General features: G+C 36.4%; 1 protein-coding gene across 4 annotated transcripts in view; it reads right to left on the reverse strand.

The window, feature by feature from the left end:
• Positions 1-21,376, reverse strand: part of KCNIP4 (potassium voltage-gated channel interacting protein 4) — a 284,179-nt gene that overhangs the window by 23,198 nt on the left and 239,605 nt on the right. For 3 of the 4 annotated variants that reach the window (XM_062493421.1, XM_062493420.1, XM_062493419.1), the window contains exon 2: positions 16,872-16,996. In XM_062493421.1, coding sequence (XP_062349405.1) covers positions 16,872-16,996 — 125 coding nt within the window. Of the gene's footprint in view, positions 1-5,761; positions 5,786-16,871; positions 16,997-21,376 lie in introns of those variants that run through there. The other variant, XM_062493422.1, reaches the window with a different exon arrangement.

Here is a 21,376-nt window from a genome sequence, read left to right on the forward strand (position 1 = left end):
ACATACCTCCTTTAAAAGCACTCCTTTTTTCTTCTGTCAATAAACACTGGTTTCACCAAACTGTTTGAAAGAATCACTGCTTGAAAGGGCAACCTACTTTCAGAGAATTATATATTAGCAGAGCCAGGAATGACATTTTGAGTTTCTCTAGGTTGTCCCTCTGTCGTTTCCTCTGTTCTTTGCCACAGCATTGCCAGTAACACTTCACCTTTTCCATCCTTGAAGGTCTGGAGAAATGGTATCTTAAGGACATTCATTACAAATCTGAGATGCTGGCCAATTACATTTACCAGAAATACCACTCAAACTTTTCTTTCTTTAGCATGCATCTTCCTCTGAGACTACATGACAGTGAACACGTCTGATCTTGAATAATTTCATTCTAAAAATATATGTGGCCAACATGATTTACCTCCATGACTGTACTTTTCTTGACTCATAAATCTGGCTTTATTGTGTTTATCAGGAGATTTGTGCAGTTCAGGGAAAGAGATTAAATATTGTAATTGTTAAGTACACCTCAAGGTTTTATGTCGAGCTATTGCTGACTTCTTCCACTGTACCAACTATAATTAAAAAAAATTGATCTAACCTTTCATTAAACTCTTATAAAAAAGAGGAAAATAATTAAATAGTTTTAAAGAAAAATGTGAGGCTTATTTAAACAATTTTCTATATTCTTTCTTTCCTTGATCTGAATATAATTTATTTTGTTACAGCAATTTTCTGTTCAACAATCTTTTAAAATTAAATTAATGTATTAGATTTTTCCTTCTGGAGAATAAAAAGGAGGGAATGTTCAACTTGAACTGAGTCAAGTTCTCTCTCTTTTAAAGAGAAAATAATATAAACTGAAAAAGAGAGAATAACAAATATGATTCTGTCTTTTGATGATCTCTCTTGCTTGCAATTTTGCTGCTGGGAAATTACACCTCCAGCGCATGGTCTTATGAACCACTCCAAACCCTGTAAATTATTCACAAGCCTCATACTCTCTAAGACATCTCTCCTTCAGTATTCTTAAAAAAACCCTGCAGTTGGTGATTCTTCCTTACTACTTAATCAACATCCTTTCCAGACAAGAGGCAAACCAAGAAGACACAAAAATGAAGAAATACTGAAATGTAGAATGAACAAGAGAAGGAAGAAGAAACAAACTCAAAGATCAGACTTTTGTCTACATAACAAACAATTTTGAATTATGCATAAAGCTGGAGTTTTAGCAACTTTGAAAATCTTCTAGTTACAGACTTTTGCATGACAGGTTTTCCATCCCATGCTTCATCTGTGTTTCAGTTTTCATACTGCTTCACTTTAGATACATGTTCATGTCCATTGATTTAATTATCACTGACTGATAATATTTTCTCTTTTTGCATGTCCTTATATGCTCTATGTGCATGTGCCTTCTAGGAATATGCCTTCAGCCCCCTTCTCTTCCATGCTGTTGAATCACACCAGATACTTCCCCTAATAAATGAAATTATTTCATTTATTTCATTTAATAAATTTCTACAATTCAATACATTCATTCATCAGTATTGTATCCATTTTACTTGAGAATACTTTTAGAATTAAAGAGGTATTTGCCAAATACCAACAGGGCTAAACTGAAATTTTGACCTACCTTAGAGCTACATGCCAAGAATAAATAAATTTGTAATTTATTGTAAATTTAAAAAACAAATAAATTTGTAATTTTGTAACTAATTTCCCTGTAGTAAATATAAACAAATTTGCCCATGCTATATGCATCAGGAATAGTTTTCATCGCTTATTTATTTTGAAGTGAGAGTGAGTGTGATTAATCTTCTGTCCTGAAAGTACTCTTAGAATACAGGGTTCACTTTTGATACTGGCTTATATCAGAAATTATCCTTGTGAAAAGGGGTTGGGTGGCATTTCTGGAGTTCTGATCACACTACTGGACAACACAGAAGAAACATCAAGAGCAGGGTAAAAATCCTGCAGCAGCTAATAAAAGTGAACTTAATCTAGCTGGACTTCAAAGTAGATGATGCAAACAAAATGAGGTGTTTGGGGGAGTGAAGGTTTTGAAGTCATTAAAGAGAAAACAAGTGTAGTATAAAAAATATCAAAATATATGCTTAAAAGAGATGCCACGCACTAGCTTGCGAAACAGCCTCAGAAAACTAATTCAGAGAAAAACCTCTCTCTTGAAATATTTGAAATGTGGCTGAACAAGGCACTGGAAATTAAGACTGGAAAAAATAACCTGGGAATACTCAGACAGTTCAGAAGTCTTTTTCTCATTAGTACGAATTTTAAGAAATCACAAACAACCATAGTTATGCTCCTTTTCTTTTTTTCTTTTCCTTTTCTCTAAATACTTCTAGAAGAATAAATAACAGAAGATTATGTGGGGAGAAGAGAGTCACTGTTTTCTTGCCATAGATGTCCCCAAGAGAGCAACATATTCACAGAGGTGGAAATACAAGCAAAGTATTGTCCATTAGGTGTAATTGGTAACACTTCAAGGGGTTGCTTCAAGTATGAACTAAAAGGAAAACCCCCCCATGTCTTTGTATTCTATTCTAGACAGTAATTTCTCTGATCAGCTTCTTTGAACAGGTGCCTTCTGGACTGCTGCATTGTCATTATTTGGGCTCCTGCATTTAAACACCTCTTTTTGAAACTACCTGAAGGACAGAAACATTTAGTTTCCTTTGAACAGATTTATCATTCAACATGTCAGCACATCAAATGGGAGCTTTGGGGAAATTTTTAGGAAACCAGTGCATGTATGAGATAATTGCAGTGCCTACAGAAGAGATTCTGCTTTGGCTCCTTTGATCAGGCATTTATATTATCCACCCAACTCTGTGTTCTTGAGCTCTGTTTTCCTACTGTAAAAGCCAGTTTGTCAAAGCACTGGGAGGATAATTGGCAGGACAGTGTCTCAAACTACTCACAAAGGATGACAATTTCTTTTATTCTACCTTTGCACCTATCATTTTGGGGTCTGCCCAGGCCTATGCTATAACAGAACAAGTCCAGACCTTACCTGACTTTCTTCTGACAGGCTGTGGAAGGAGCTGCTGTTATTACCAAGAAACATGCAGAGACAAGAAGAGCAGAGACTGCTGTGGAAGAGATGAGTAAAGGAAAATTTTTGAATACATGTGCATCAGGTGCCCAGCCAAGAGGACTGGGTACCAAACGGGCTCAAAGCCTTTCCTACTTTGTAGGAGAATTGAATCCCAGTATATTAACATGTGTAAGACAAGTATGTGCACGTAAGACACATGCGCATGCTTGGAGAGTAGAAATTGTAAAAACTCAAAATAAAAAGTGGTGTGAGGGATTTAAATATTTATTTATTACACTACTGGAGATTAGTTTTTATGAAAAATGTAAGGCCAGAATTAATATGCTTTTCATCTGTGGAATATTGTCCCAACTCTGTATAACAATATGTGGTGTATATATATTTATAATATATATATTTATAATGATTTCTAGTTCAATGGATTTTCAGTCATTTTCTCTAATACATAATCTATGTTCAACTCAATTATATTGAAAACCACTGGTGTTTTTAAACTTCAATTTTAACTTCTATATTTCGTGTTATCAGGAAAGGGACAGTTATTAATTTAACCTCCTGTCTATTGAAATTGAATTAGTTCTTGGTTTTCTTTTTTTTTTTTTGGTTTCCCATGACAGTTTTCTCAGGAGTGGGCTATAAAAATCACTTTCACAGCTCTTCTTCTTCTTTATTGAAAAAAATATTTTATTTGCATTTTTAGAAATAGCTTCCATGCCATCATATAGAAAGAAGTTGTAACAAAAAAAAGTGATGAATTATGAAATATGCGCAACTAAAATTATATCTTGGATCAGATTTATTTACTTCAAGAGTGTCCAAATATCTCCCTAAGACAGAAGACAGTTTGCTATTGTGTTCATTTATTGCAGAATCAATCCTTATAGATTGGAGTACAAAATAACTTTCTCTAGTCTTGCATCCTTGAACATAGTTCTGAGCCTAGGCAGCTAATAGTGATGGTGGGAAAGAAATATTTTCTTCAGTGTTTATAGAAGCTGTATGGGATGAAAGACATACAGAGTAATGGTTAGGAAATGATTAGGGATGGTTAGGGACAGTTACCTCAGAAAGTCTTTTGTCCCTACTCTTAAAACTTCCGATGAATGTGCCTATTTGGTTACCAGTGGAAAACTTAAGCTGTTTTATAGGACTTGAAAGAAAGAAGGCAGACCCAAACAGAGCTCACTAACACCTGGGTCTAAAGGGACAACTTTCCTTTCCATCTTTCCCTATTTGACTTAAAGTACAGTAGGATTATTTTAGCTGAAGACTCGCAGGGGGAACACCTCAGGTTGTTGCATTTTCATTTCTGTCACAGGAGCTGTAAACTCATTTTATAGCTCAGTGGCAACAGTCTACATTTCTAGGAATGTTGTGGCAGTTTTAATTTGACAGCATCTCCACTGACATCCATTGGTGAAATATATGTAAAAACTCTTTTCAAGCTTTGTTTCATCAGATAAAACACGAAACTTGCTTCTACTTCACCACCTTAGAAGAGATACAACGTTTCCCTATGGCACAGCAAAGATGTACCACATTTTGAGCCTCCCACTGGAGGATACTGTAGTGAACAAAAGCTTCTTTCCACCTCCTACTTGCTATGGTAGTTTCAGAGGAAAACAAGCTGAAATAAAGGAACTGGCTGACATCCAGCATGTGTGGCTTCACACAGTAAATAACAATCAACACTTTGGCTGCTTCCACAACTCAGCAGGCGAGGTGCCAGCAAATGCTTTTAATCAGAGCCATTCTTTGTTTAGCAATGCATGCTAACTAGTGAAATTTTTAGTTTCTTATTATTAGCATTGGCAGTAAAACAACAGTAAACAGCACAGCTAAAGATTTGAACTTAAAAGCTCATCCAAAAGCTGCATACCCCAAACTTCATGGATGAGTTCCTGGCATCTGAATGGTGCTTAGTGTTTCTGCCCTTACTTGTCACTGCAGGACAGCATTTTACAATCCTAACCTGACAAATAAGCAGGAACTACAATTAAACTAAATGCAGCAGAACCCATACTTCAGCAGTGCAGCTTGCTGTAAACACTTGGGCAAACAAAAGGTGCTCACCCTCTTGGGAAAAGCTGTACTCAGGTGAGCACTGCTTCAGAGAATTGCCTTTCACACATTCCCATGTGAGTTCTTTCAACCAAGTCCTTTCAAATCAGCTGCAATCCTACGTGAGAGGAGAAGGAATAGCTCGATATTAGCAAGGGCTGGACCCTTGGGTGCACTCTGTTAGACCCACTCAAGTGATTCTCCTGAGCAGAATGGAGAACATTACCAGTCCCTAAAAGCAATATTTTAAGGTAGGTCAATTCCCTTCTTTAAAACCATGGAAGCATTTATTTTGTTTTTCTTACGTGAGGGTGCTTTTGTTTATTCCAGATGCTCCTTGTATCCTTGAAGAGAGAAGATTCACTGGGGAATAAACTGTACTAACAACCTTCTGCTAAATGTTAGTGGACTTGCACCATCTTTATATGGACATATCTGGAAATGGAAAAGCCTGAATTTAGCTCAAGGTGTTTATGAAGCAAAAGCAGCATGTCAGGGGCAAAAAAATATTCTATATTCTGTCTTAAATGCTTGTCAACCAACTGGATCTTGATACTATGTACTGACATCAAATCAAATTTTCATTTTAATAATAAAGTAAGAACACTGAGTTTTGCATTCCTGAGACACATGACTGAATGAAAGATAGCCAGGCTGAAAGGCTCCTAAGTCATGCTATCCCAGTATTTTTCAGAGTGGCTGTTCTTTGTTTCTTTCAAAGATGTTCAGTGGTAAAAGCAGACATGTCAATATTTGGTTAGTGCTAAATACAATGAAAAGACTGAGGAATTTCAGCCTCCTCACAGCTTGCCGAAATGGCAAAGAACATAAAATTCAATGGGGACTGGTTTAGACACTGAAAATCAAACACTCTGCTCATTATTTATATTTTATATGGTAATACATTTACCCTTTAACAAAGGTTTTTTGCTTTCTCCACTACTAACAACATTTTGTCTCAGGAAAAGGGCCCCAGCAGTGCAAACAGAAGAACAAATGTGCTTACCTGCATAAATATTTATAAAACTGAGTCTGACATTAGCATAAGTTGGAGCTGATTCACCAAGTACAGTGGGGAAAATCAGACACAGTTGAGGCACTGATGTGTATGGGGCTGCTGTGGTGAGAGAGAGATGTGGTCTGCAAGGAATGTCTCTTCCCTGTCCACACAGTGAAGGCAGAGTGCCTCATCCTGGAGGAACTCTGGCACTCAGTGACTGAGACATGGTCCCCTCCCCATGTATCAAAACCTCACTGTCACTTCTGTGCTTGCCCAGCAGGGCACACTGACACTTTTATTCCGCCCAAAGGTCTCCCCAGAGTGTGGGTCCGTGGTAAGGAGAAGACACCTGACCACAAGAGCTCCATAGCTCATGGTGATCATGGAAGGATCAGAGTGGGCTTTGTGGCCATACATCTAAATCCTTTTGAGAAGGAGGGGCAAACAGTGCCATAAGACAAGGGAGGATGTACCCTTTCTGCTTATAAAGGAGAAATCATTCCTATAATTCAAAGACATAAGAAAAGCCTCAGAATGGAATTTGAAGTTTAGCAAGGCATATGAACTGATAATTCTTTTAGTACAGAAAAAAAAATTCTAAATAACACTATATGAATATCTTTTAGACTGTTCTGAGCTTTTCTTTCCTCATATGTGGATATTTGACACATTGCTTCTGGCAGCATATCTAAAATTTGTAGCATAAGTCAAATCATTGGAATTTCATACTTAAATAAACTTATATAAATGGTGATTGATATTTGCTGGCATATTTTCATGAAAACATGAACAGCACAGAGAGACATTTTCCAGTTAAAACAGGTAACAAGAAGAATAAAAAGAGATAACTAGAGAATCAGATACATCTAAAAAGAATAATCTATCATTCAGTTCAGGACTAAAAAAAGATTTTGTTTCTCATAGTTGTATCATTCCTTATGGAGATACATTGCGGCTGAAACTGCTGGACATAAAAACTTTTTGCACAGTCTGCTATATTTATGGCACACTAAGTTTGTTTTTGTTCCATAACCACAGATTTTGAGAACAGAGTAAGGAATTAAGGCTGATATAATTTATGCTCCTTTACAGGGGTAGTATTATGCTTCTATTTTCATTGAAGTAGACTACTGACTTGGTAGCCTGTGCATCTAAATACAGTGCTTAATGCTGACATTTTAAAGAAAAATCATAATCATGTTGTTGTTCTGGTATTTGTAATTGCTTGTAGATAGTATGTCAGATACAAATACTGCTACGTACAGTCCCTGAGAGTTCACTTTTAAAAATTGTTCTTGGCACTTCTTTTTTGTGAGGCCACTGTGAAGCTAATCACAGTGTCAGAGATGCATAAATGGAGTAAATAATTGTTAGGAATACATAAAGTGCACATAAAATCCTAGATCAGTGTTTTTTCAGGCATGAGTTTACTGTGATTTCTACTTGACAGATTTGGAGCTTGGCCATTGAGGGGTAAAGTATCTGCCTCAAATACACTGCCTACACATTTCACTCAACACCACGGAATTCAGTGTTCATTTTTCTCTCCTCTAGGGATGAACTTTGCCTATCTCCAGCTCCTGGGAAAGTTCAGTTTCCCACAGCCACCAGCCCCCCCACTGGTACTCCCCACTTTGTTCCCAAGACGTGCTTGAGGAGGCTTTGATCAATGGCTGAGAAGCAATCTCTCAGATAGCCAGGGACCCTGTGAAAGGTTTTGGCTGTCAGACCAGAGACATTAAATTAGGCAGCTGTCAATGTGGAGCCCACACAGGCCCTGAAGAGCTGGTATAATGCTCTCAGGCAGCCCAGAAAGCTTTTTAGTGCGATAGTTAAGGCTTTTAAAGGTGTGAGGCAGTTAATAAGCCAGCCAGAGAGCCAAAAGGTTGGAGTCTTTAGACTTCTAGGTTCATGCTGTGTTTATTGAATCATGCTGTCTTCTAAGTTATTGGCTCCTATTTCTTCTCTGACACTCACCGTATCTAAGATCTTTTAAGAATATTTCACAATGGAATTCATTGGGTTGAATAAATTCCATTACTTGAAAGCTAATATGAGAATCATTCACAAAACTGAAGTGCAACTGTGCAAATGTCCAGCTGATCTAAAGATTACAGGCTCTGTGAGACACTTTCACTCAAAGGTAAATGCAGGTTGACCCAACTTGTAATAAACTTCCATGGCACAGAAAGACCTGACCTTGAGGCTTTGTCACTTGTGATTTGCTGTTTGATTTGAACATTTACCAGTGTTTGTTTTTAGCACAGATGTTGATCTAAAGACAGCTGTAAACAGAAATTAATTCTGTTGAAATAAGGAAAGGACTATAATCTGTTTCACTTATTTCTGACAAAACCTGTATGCTGTTAATTTTGTTCACTTTGATTGGAAATTTAAAGTAGAAAAAAATATAAATATCCAAAATAATTTGGAAATTCCTGGGATCCATAACAGATCTCTGAGTCCAGCACAAATAAGATTTATCTATCAAGTCCTTAGGACCCAAATGGTTTAAGTGCATAATCAAGAAGTTTCACCAGAAGGTACATTTATTCCCTCTCCCCTCATTTTGCAGGCTTAGGAGCCCTATCCAAAAATAAGTGTGTCCACATGCTGCATCAGAATTGTAGGGGAACAGAGACAATTTAGTACAAGATTTAATAAAGAATTACAAGATTTTTTACTCAAATTCTTTAAAAGTATGGAAATTGGTAGCAAGAAAGCCAGGTAGAGGGATTTTTGAATGCTGCTGTCTCAACTGAAAAATATTCTCACGGAACCATTTTATGTTAAGCTGTGTGTTATAAACAACGTTTATAGCAGTTATTACAGTTAATATGCATCACACCTCATGAAGAAAAGGGGATGGGCAGAGAAAGGAGAGTAAGAGGTGTCTCCTTTTCCAAATTTTAAAATTACAGCATCATCAGAGCTGCATTGCACCAAACATTACTTCTCTAATGTTAGTGATTACCCAGAAACCAAAATCTAGCCATTGCACAAAACTCAAATACCAGGGTCTCTAGTGTTTAGTCCAGATGCTGCAAGAAAGTAACTGCAGTGAGCTGTAACCAAAGACGACATTTGGCCACTCGTATTCTAGTACATAAACATTTATATTCCAAACTGATGCACGTTAAAGCTCATGTGGTAGAAAACAGCTCTTCCAGCAGATGAGTTACACTGAGCATCTGGCTGGTAAAGCAGAAGGTCTGCACTGGGCTTCAAGTGCAGTCAGCCTGGCACTTGTGAGCCCCAGGGAGAGCACAACAGAGCACAGGGGAGGGTGCTGCCAATTCCTAGTAGGAGGGGCTCACAAGCACACAGAACAATAAAATTCCACCAAAATCTAATGTTGATGAAGAACATTAGAGGCATTTGGTGCTCTGGACTACTATTACTATTGGGTACTTAAAATCACAGGTTTTTTGTGTGTTTCTTAATTAGAGATTTGGCATCTACCTTTTTCAGAGATAATTCATGAGCAAGCAGCCACTATCATGAAAACAGTCCTTGATAAGCTAGATGACATTTTTACCCTAGTGAGCACAATGTGAAGTATCTCTGTGCAAGGCATGAGATGAATAGAAGTGTAGGGACTGAGTTGGCTATCAACTTTCAAAAAGTTTCAATCTCTGCCAGTAACTGTGAGATTAATTAAAACAAATATCTCTGCTGAACACAATAAGATCAGTAAATTTGTGACGACTGACAGCTATACTCTAGGTCTGTCCAAGTATACTTCCAAATTATTTTACTTGAAAAATTTTTGAAATGCTTCAAGTCACCTTACTAACATTTGAAGGAAATATATGATGAATGTAAGACTTATTTATTGCTCAGTTTCTTAAAAGATTTTCACAAAGCCTTGTTTGAAATATGGAAGAGTTCCCTCTAAGTCCCTAGCAAATGAATGCCAGAGCTTTTGTAAAATAATAACGAAAGTCTTCCTTGGCAAGGGCTGTTTATTTTAAATTTGTTCTTCAGTCATCTAAAGTTGAGAAAACAATTGATCTGAGGCACAACAGGAAAACAAGAACTCGACTTTAAAAAAGGGAGATTTGAGCTCTGTGCATTATACATGTCTACTGAAACCCTAGAGAGAAGAAGATGTCTATTGTCAGCACACAGTTATCTAGCATCTAGGTTTACTTGCTTGAGCTTCATTATGCTGTTGTCTATTGTGTAGTTTATTAAGACAAACAAGTCACATGAGTTTTCTAACATGGGGAAATGTTAATTTTCAGTGTGAATTACTGCTATCTGATTTTCTGGTAAGACTTAGAACTGCCATTTACTTTTTTTCCATTTTATTGGCATTTCTATGCTCTAAGTTCAGCAGGATTATATTCATGAGGCACAACCTGTTCAGCTGTCATCACTATGTCTATCTGAAAAAACAAGTTGTTGGTACTTCTTTGAATGTACAACCTTTGTACAACCACAACACTGGTGTTCAAACACTGCTTTGTGCAGAGGGCTAAGCACCTCTGCAAAAGCTTTCAGCACAATGGGAATATCTCATGCCCTGATGCCCAGTAGAGCATTGCCTGTTGGATATTCAGAGTCACAGAGGGATATAGCTCAAATGGTTTTAGTATTGATTCATGTTAGCCAAGAAAACCAGGTAGGAACCTTTAACTGATCTGTATTTTTCTTCTAGGCTCTCTTCTGTTGGGTCAGAAATCCTGCACCTAGAAGGATCTTGCTAAGACTGCATGCTGGGAAGCCCCAAGACTTGTACAGTTACGAAATCTTGAGGAAAAGCAACTGCACCGACTGCTGGTCAAATTAAAAATCTTCCTTGCTGTCCTAGGGCTCCACATGGGGGGTTGAAAAGGATATTTTAAGCTCTAAGCTAGTTCACCTACAAGAACAAGCTTTGGAGGACTGATGTCAGGGGCAAAATACTCTTTCATTAGTGCCATTTCCACTCATGTCCAGTTTGGGGTTTTTCCTCTCTGTTCTGGTCTGTACTAATCCTGAATCTGTATTTACTCATTGCAATACAAACATACAGGCTCAGTATAGAATTGAATGTGATCACAACAAAGCGAAGACATCCTATTGTCTCTGTGAGATAGGTGACATGGCCAATTCAGAGAAAGATGATCCAAGCTAAAATATTACTTCTTGTAACATGAAAGCCTCTGTTTCATAACATACAATGTTTCAGAGATATAAACTAAGAGGATTATGTTGTCATTGTCCCTGGTCATTCTTTAGAACAGGTGGAAAAGGTTAAGTAAGAAAGCGAGGAAAATGCAATGGAGTTTCAAAATCTCTGCTTTGGATCATCACAGAGGTATTTTAGCACTTTACAATGCCCACTTTTTAGTCTCTTTAATAGTCAAATGTCTATGTCCCTTGTCAGTATAAGATTTCAATTTGTACTAATTAATTTCTAAACACTGATTATCTTAGAAGCTACATTTGAAAGACAGAAGTGAAATACAGAGCTGTACATCTCTGTGAGCCATAGGTCAGAGGCTGTGCAAATAGCATAGCCATAAAAGTAAAAGGCATCCATGTGTAGGACACTGAGATACGTTTCTCATACCTTATTTCTTACCAAGTAGGTTCTAATTGCAGTGAAAAAAAGAAATGTATATAGTGTTTATAGAATACCATGCATACAAATATTTAAGAAAAGTTAAATCATTCTGAAAACTTTTAACTTCGGTACTCGAAGTTACATTGAGATGTTTCAGTTTTTGCACAAGTTAGTCCATATCCCGCAAAATGCCCATTACATACCCAACTTTCATCTTAATCATTAAACAAAAAAACTTCAGGAGTAAAAAAATTATCTATACAGTGAAAATTATTTGTATTCCATGCACCAACTCAATTCTGCTCTTCTAAATCTCAATTACTTTCACAAAATTTATAATTTTTTGTTTGTTTTTTTAAAACTTTAATTAAATGGGAAAATGTTGAAACACGAATCTCAAATGCTTTAGACAATCAATAAATGATCTTTATCACCTAAAAAACTAGCTTCCATTAAACTTTCTGTGAGACTCACTAATGCAACATACAATGCTTCCATCAAATCATAACTGAAATAAAAAAAAATCTGTGAATAAATGAGCATATTTCAACTTATGCACATAGATGGCTAGTGTGATGAGGGAACCGATCTTTGTGCTGTAACATTACCAGATTTATTCTCTTACTATCATTCTTTGTATCATTTGCAAAAGGGAAGAAAAGTGTCTTAGAAGTGCCATTTTCTCAATAAATATTAAAAGTCTGGAGCTGCCTATTTAAAGCTCTAGTATGAGTCCACAGACATTTTCATGCATTTGGGACTTAAATTTACATTTTCTCTGACATACAGCCAAGTAAAATAAAGGTTCATGAAAAAAAGGTTTTCTGGAAAAATCTGTGAGTTTCCTAACACAGAGCTCTACAAAAAAATTTAACAAGAATAATTAGCCAAAATCAAAATATTACTAACATTAAAGATTAGCACTACAGCATCTTTTATGCAGCAAAAGCATTATCTAGGTATTTTTAAATGGACATTTTTAAAACTGGGAGAGATATATCAATGGACAAAAGAGAAAGAAAGACCACATGTTGAGTCCATGCTTGATAGTCTGTACAATTTATTGTGAAGTACCACTTGTACTAGGACTGCCACAGAGCCATTGGTTTGAAAGGTTAATGACTGCAGCAATCACAATTTCAATTTACAAGAAATGGGATGACAGGAAGCCAAATACAAATTGGAAATGTCCCACTGTGATGGCAGCTGAGTAACAATTCATCAACAACAGCACAGGAATATTGCAAAGCCAGAGTACTGGGGACAACCTTTTCAGCCTGAGAAGGGTTAGGCCTTATATTAAGCTCATTTTTCAAGGACAGTACTGAAGCTTAAAAATGGCTAAATTACATAATATAGACAGAAGTTCTCCCTTGACAATTTTTCATATAATAGTTGTTAGGTCATCTGAAGGTGCTTATCGCACCACCTTGTTTTCTTTAGTGTACATCCCCCTTCATTTCAAACGTTGACTTTGAGTTCTACCAAAGCATCCATTGTTCCAAAGGCATTTCAATCATCTTTGAGCATTTCCTGCACTTATACTCTACCTCTTGCCTACTCAGAGCATCAGCTCCACTACAATGCAATCTGAGACTTTTTAAAGCTTTCAGGTGTTTACATACACACAAAGATGCCGTGTGAGACCCTGTGCTCCTTCTGTGATTTTGCATGCAATTTGCAATCAAACTGATAATAGTAAATAAAACTTTGTGATCATCAACACTACAGAAATGCAGGTGCATTTTACTGCTTTCTCATCTGAAGTCAGTCAGAACTACATGAAAGCAATTTGAAGTCAGAAATAAAAAATAACTGCAGGTAAGCTGTGAAAAGTTCTGTTCATCCCTATCTCAGAACAGACACCCTAAAACTCGACAGAATTCAGGGAAATAAGTAAGTCAGAATGAGATTCTATAGACAGAAGCTTTTCAATTAGTACTAATGCACTGTAGGATGCTGCTAATTCCATCCAACAGGGCCACAACATCAGCAGAACTGCAGTAACTTAAGTTCATGCTTTAATTTATCTTGTATTTACTTGAATTATAGAAGAGACAGTAAGACAGGCAAATATCAGGTGAAAAGTATAAAGAACAGAGATTTTTATGACATCGTGTTAAATATGTGTGCCTGTGTGTTTCATTAAATCATAAATCAGTAGTTTCCTTCTTAGTGGTATGATTAAACAGAATATCACAGACTCAGAGAATGGCTGGGGTTGGAAGGGATCTCTGGAGATATCTGGTTGCAGACCCCTGCATTTGCAGGCCCACCTGCAGAGCATCCCCAGGACCATGTCCAGAGAACTATTTTTTGGATATCTTCAAGTAGGAAGATGATACAAACCCAGTGGGCAATTTGTGCTGGTAGCTGGTCACCGTCACAGTAAAAAAGTTTCCTGATGTACAGAGGGAACATCCTGTGTTTCACTTTGTGCCTACTGCCTCTGGTCCTGGCACTGGGCACTACTGAAAGAGCCTGCCTCCATCTTTACTCTCCCTTCAGGTATTTGTATATGCTGGTAAGATTTCTGCTAAGCTTTCTCTTCTCCAGACTGATCGGTATCAGCTCTCCCAGCTTTTCCCCACAGGAGAGGTGCTTCAGTCCCTTAGACATGTTTGTGACCCTTTGCTGGACTCTCTCCAGTATGTCCATGCTTCTGCTTTACTGGAGAGCCCAGAACAGGCCCAGTACTTCAGATGCTGAGTGAAGGAGTGGTGTGGCCTCCCAGGGCTCCCTCGACCTGCTGGAAATGCCTTACCTAAAGCAGAACTGCCTTATCTGCATAGAGAGACACATTTGCTGGCTCATGGCCAACAAAGCAAAGTCAGAGTCCAGCTGGGTGACACCCAGGAGATGTTGGTACACAAAGCAGATGCATGAAGCACACAGGTGTGATAATTTTGGCAGGATAGCACAAGGCTGGATCACAATGTGAGAAGGCAGGCAGAAGAGGATGATGGAGCTCTGTAGTGGGAGACAGTCCAAGCACAGGCCATGGGAGACATTGCAATGCCATTGTGGATCACCAAAGCCACTCAAGATATATTCAATAAAAGGCAGATGTGTGACAGAAAAGGTGAACTAATCAGCATAGACAAGCTGCTCATAGGCCTCAGGTAGATCTGTCCTACCAGTTCTCTGAAGTGATATAAGTACTGTGATCTAGCACCGTATATTGCAGTAGAAACCATTAGTATGAGAAATGAAACAGACTCCAACTGAACAAAGTTTGAAATCACCCATTTCGGAAATCTAATGCTTGGGCTAAACAATACTACTTTAAACTGATTTATCTTTATAAGAGTGCTAGCCCTGGGTATGCTTTACAGCATAATAGATTGTAATTGGTAATTTTGCAATGATATTATACACAAAAACACTAAAGTTCATGCCCATTACCTCTTTCTAGTAAAAAATATGTTATACATACATGTCATGCATTATCACATACTAATAAGGAAATAAAACATATGGATAAAGATGTATTACCATGTCTTACCATCAACATTCCTTTCATGTAAGTAGAACTTACATCTTGGAAGAGAAAAGCATATGAAGAGCTGGAATTACTCTTTTCAGAAAATGCTAAAAAAGGTATCAATTCAAAACACTTCCTTATAACCTATTCTCTCTCCATACTTCATTTTATGCAAAGAAATATCAAGGTTCTTACTTTGTGGAACTCTAGAAATAATTATTCATGGAGAAACAGACAAAAGGCTTATTTTATCCACTATACTTTGTACCTTTTTGCCTTAGATAATTAGGGACATTAGATCATGATTTGCAATGCCTGGAGAATACTGTCATTAGCAGGGGAATGTTCTCTGGAACCCTGAGGAAATGAAAAGCTTTTAAGAACAATCACTGTTAATCACTAACATGCCAACATTATATACTTTCTGAAACTGAGGATGATACAGACAGGACACATTAAGTAACTCTGTCTTGCTTGCATTGCAAGCTTTTGATAAAAACGTATGTTTAAAACATCCCTTTGCATGTCTTGCTTTCTTTACAGAATGCAGGAGAGCTAAGAATTCAGCAAAATTTACACTTTTGTACAAGATACTGAAGATAACCTCTCTGATTCCATAATGGTGCTTCATTGTGTTTTTATTAATTCATCTGAGTAGTAAATACCATGGGCAAGAGGTCATCTCTTTTTACCCAAGAAGGGTGAAAAAACCCCTAAACTACAAGGTGATAAATTAAATTAATCTTTAGCTTCATCTTAGCAGGAGATATAGTATCTGCACAGTTGCAATACTTACAGCTGAAATTATAGAGTAACATTACATAGTGATGATTAAAAATTTTCTACTATTAATTTTTAAACATAATATTCCTTAATATTTTCTATCCAATGTTAACTGCATACAATATTCCCCATATTTTCTAATCAGATGAAAGATAGTAAAATAAATAGAGAAAAAGTCTGTATTTTAAGAAATCAGACTTCATTACTACTTACTAGCTAACATATTTTTGAATCTTATTACTTTGCTGTACTAGCCATGCATGCCTCACAAATCAAAGCCAAGCCCAGCACTACAGGGCAGCTGTACACCCTGGAAAATGAGTCTGACTACATCCACACACTGGGGTCCTCAGTTGGGATCCCTGCCAAATAAAATATTGGACCTGCCCCTATACATTATCAGAAAAAAAAAAAAAAATCACAATTACTCTTAATAAAGGGATCTAAGAAGTTTATAGATTTGTAGAACTAGTGAGAACTGATGAAGTTATCTACAGCTGTTCACCAATTAAAAAAGTAATATACTGCAATTGAAGCCAATTACCTCTTGTGACTTCCGTGAATACAAAAATCAAAATCTTTCTTCTTACTGACCAGATTCTTCAGGACTGTTACTTTATTGCATCCTTAGACAAACAACCTCAACACAATTTTCACTTTGTCTTTGCACAAAATCCTACTATACTAAGTTATAATTATTCTCTCCTTGATGCTTTCTATTTTGTCTGCATCTTTTGTTCATTAAATAGTTTAATGACTTTAGACCAATTGTTTCCAAGTGATTGTTTCCTCATGTGATCAGACATGCAGTACTTGGCTACTGAATCTCCTGAGCTGCACTGCTAGTCACTCTTACACAGCTGAGATTGCAGTGGCACATCCCATACACAGATTGCAAATTCAAAAAGGAAATGCTTACATTCTTGAAACCTCTGTATAAAATCTGAAGTTCCTTCTTTGTGAATTTACTCTGTGCTTCCAGCAGTTCAAGAGCTTCAGGTCTATGTCGTACTGTGGCCATTTCCATTTCATCTTCTACAGTGTCTGCAGAATACGAGAGAGAGAGAACGAAACTTCAATAAGAAATACAAGAGGTAGAAATACTTAACCCTTTCAAAAAGACAGGGAAGAAAAAAGAAAAGGGGAAAGGGAAAAGGGAAAAGGCAAAGGGGGAAAAGGAGAAAGAAGGGAAAAGGGAAAAGGGAAGGACATTCTCTTAGACTTGTTTTTGCAGTTTGAATGACAAATGATGAGTCCATTTTGAACTCATAGGAAAAGGGTGTCTATCATCTGCTTCTGTGGCTGCAAAGAATAGTGAAGAGCAGTGATGATCCAGTAGCCTGCATATTATCTCATGAGTAGTAATAGCAATATACTGGGAAGCCAACGTCCTGCAAGAGCATGCATGATACATTCAGTATTATTTTTATGTTTATGAAACACTTTGACCAAAGGAAACAATTTTATAAAATTTTAGTGACTCCAAAAAGCTGAACATTTTCCTTCAGTAAAGGGATGTGAATTCACTGCATCAGACTGGGATTTTATTGTGAAGTTGTCCTTTGGAAAGCATGTGAAATTGATGTTGCACATCCAGCAGCAGATCTTACTTTGAATATTGTACAACTGATTTTTAGGAGAAAAATTATTGAGGGTGAGCAGCCTAAGTGGGGAACATGGTGGTTTTAGTGACTTCTTCTTTAGGTAAGTAAGAATGTGGATATGCAAATTCAAGGTTTACAGTTGAGTGTAGCCCTAAAACAATGAGAATTAGCAATGCACTTTTTCCTAGGTAGAGTTTTAAATGTGAAAGTTCAATAAAACAGCTAAAGGGACTTACAATAGGGTGCCAGTCACTTGTGATCAAAACTATGAATGTGTGTGTCCACTTCTAAGTACTGCCAGCATTAAACATAACTTATGTAGTACTCCAAACAGATTTAATGAAATTACTGCCTTATTTTAATTTGTTACAAACTGTAGAAATAAAACAATACAACATGCCTAATTGTCACTTCTGCAATGCTGAAAGTACATATCTGATTTCATTAGAATTTGGGACTCTTTATTCCTAGAATAAAGTTTTATTTGGTTCAATATTAATAAGCATACAGTATTAGAATAATTGATTAAAGTAGTATTATGCCTACAGTTTCACATATTTCTGTTCTGCTATAATGCAGTAATAATAACTTTCAGCTGCTTGGGAAAGATTTGGTATCAGAAGATACAGTTCAGCTAACCAAAAATTAAACAACCTTTAAAGAGATATTGAATGATATATAAACTACTAGGAAAAATCTTCACAAAATTTAGGTCTTTGTCCTTTCTCCTGTGAATGATACGTTGCTTTTAGCACTTGTCTTGGGAAGATGATCTCAGTGTGATCCAGATGATTTTTTTTTTTGTTAACTGCAACTCAACACTAGGTATTTAGACTAAACTGGCAAAAAAATATCAACCTGAGAATAAATATTGTTGAAAGCTCACTTGTATTTTATATTCCAATGGTTACATTGAATTTAAATGTGTTTTGATTTTAGACAGAAAAAGACTTAGCTTGAAATGAGTTCTCTAAGCACCCATTTGTAAAACATCTGGCTACCAAGAGGAATATCTACAAGCTTTTCTGGAAGCTAAATGAATACACATAATAAATGCGAGGCTAGAGATAAAGGCCAGACAATGTGCTGAACACAATATTTGGTATATCCTTAGTAGTAAATATTTTTATTGTGTTTAAATGATTCAGTGAGAGTGTAGAAGACTGCAACAGGCTGATGATGTTAATGAAAATGTTCAGTGTAACATTCTTCACATTTGACTTCTCCAGTGTCTTACAGGTAAAAATAATAAAAACGTAATATCATCATAATCTTTAAAATGTACCAACTGTTATGACTAAAATGCTGTAGCATTCATGAATAATTTGTAGGTTTTTAATTTTTTTCTTCACACTTTTAGCTACCAGGCTGGAAAAAAAAAATCTACACTTTAAAATACACAGGAAAATGTGTGAAAATCTATTTTTACTATTTCTATTTTTATCTATTTCTAAACAACTATTTCCATGGCATTAGTTATTTTAGTTCTTTGGTTTCTTCAAAGTTAGGGGCACTATTTTTTTCACAGAAATGAAATTTCATGTCAGCTGAAAACCAGAACAAGTTCACAATCCCTCATTAATGTACTAAATAAAATATTCTTACTGATATCATTAATTAGTAGATTTCTTATAGCTAAATAGTAAAGACATTTTTAAAAGTAAATGTCACAGGAGATATGCTTTGAACCTTTCATTATTCATTAAAGAAAAAATGGTAAAAACATTGCAAAAAGCAAACTTTTCAAATAATTGATATCTGTAAAAATTATGCACATGCATTTCCCTACATAAATTCCACATTATAGCCTGCCCAACTATTTAAAAACTATTTAGCATGTTTTTTCTTTTTCAAAACCATTAAGCATAGTCCTACCCTAGTGTACTAGCATATGCACATATCTAGGGAATGATGGTTTTAAGTTTAGACTTACTAGACTACAGCATACAAGTAAGTGTTCATTTGCATGCTTTTTTCAATAGGAATGCTAAAATACATTTAATACCAATGCTACAACAAGATTTTACATTTTTAGGTAAAGTTTGTAAGCACATACTGATAAAAGTACGGAAGTGCAAACTCAGGCTATTTATATTTCAGTAAATTATTTATTCAAAAAATATTTCCCTGATAATTTCTAAGGAATTCACATCATGTGATTGCTATTGCACGTGGTTCTGTTTTCATTCCTAGGACACTATAATGTTGCTTCTTTCATGCTGGCAGAAATGAAATAGCACACGATGTCAAAATGGAATAACAATGTGTATCTACAGTGATAGTCTTATTCAACATTTTCATCTGATACAACATTCTTAATATAACACTTTATTATTGAGGAGATTACAGAGAAAATTACTGAATGTGCCTTTTTTACTGCTTGGTTCTCAAATAAGAAATATTTAATACTCAGTTCAACTTCTGGTTTATAGAATACTTTCAGTAAGGAAAATATATGTTTGACATGGTCAAGGTTTCTGAGACTGACTCTAAATATATTTGGTTACCTGTGCAGATGAAGAGTTTACATAGAAACATGCAAGGAATAAGGATGTGTCACTCACACAGCAACTTCAGACAAACTTTCTATTAATTCTGTTCGATTTCTCTATCTATTCCATGCCCGATCCCTGGGACTGTTCAGGTTGGATGGGACTTTGAGTAACCTCGTCTTGTGCAGGAGGACTGGCCTACATGATTTTAAAGGTCTATCAAATCAAGCAAATCTGTGATTCTCTGATTCCTTTTATTGTCTAGGGCTATATTGCTCAGGTCATGCAGCTGAAAGTAACTTACCCAGAAAGTTATTCACAAGTGCCACAACAGTAACTGTGGTTTTTAAGCTACCTTATTTCCAATTAAAACATAACAGCTGAAGACACCATGAAAAAAAAAAAAATCAGTGTACATCCAGAAATTTAGCCCTTTTCATCTCAAATACTTTAAAGGAAAGTAAGCACCAGAGTTTTCTCTACAGAGGATTATATGAAAGGCAGTGAAGAGGGATAGCAAAGAGAAGTCCTACATCTATACCTCTGAAGTCTTGACATTTAGTAGGGGCTTCTATTTCTAGTTAAGTTGCCTTTGGTTGTCCTGGATTCACTAGACATGGGGAACTCCTCTTGCAGGCTTTTTTTACCTGACATCGATTGATATGCTTTATCAGAAGAGTATACAGGAAACACATGGACCATTCCGCTTCTATTTTTAGGTGCTTATATTAGTGCCTAGAATTGAGACAAATTAATCTGATTCAGTTGGATCCAGAGAGATATTCTACAATCTGCTATAGGAGCCAATTTATATAGGAAGATATTATAGTGTCATTACTATAACTGATCTCTGTCTAGGAATTTATATGTATCTACTGATCTCTCTCTCCCTTCCTTTGCCCCTCAATATTTATCTGTTACCTACCCTGCAGAGATTTTATTTCCTTACAGCATATTAAGACGTTCAGTATAATATCAGTGTGGTTTTATTGTATATCCACATTCACATACTTTCTTTTCGATCTCATTATTATTTTTCTCTCAGACATCAACTTTAAGTCCTGTTCCCTCAATAGTCTGAAGTTATCTATTCAAAACCTGCAGGGCCAATCCTATCCTCCCAGACCAGTTATGACAGTGCCCCCTGTGTATTGGATAGAAGCACACACAGACACGTGCATAAAAATGCAGAAAAGCTACTACTTTTCAAATACATGGAGAGCAGGTATTAAGTTTAACCAGGAAATCACTTGTCAACTAACTTGCAGATTGTAAGTGCCAACCCAGCAGCTCCTGTGCAGCAGACCGTGGCACTGGTATCCTGCCAT

Source organism: Cinclus cinclus, chromosome 5, assembly GCF_963662255.1.
Source record: "Cinclus cinclus chromosome 5, bCinCin1.1, whole genome shotgun sequence".
In the NCBI taxonomy this organism is placed as follows: Eukaryota; Metazoa; Chordata; class Aves; order Passeriformes; family Cinclidae; genus Cinclus; species Cinclus cinclus.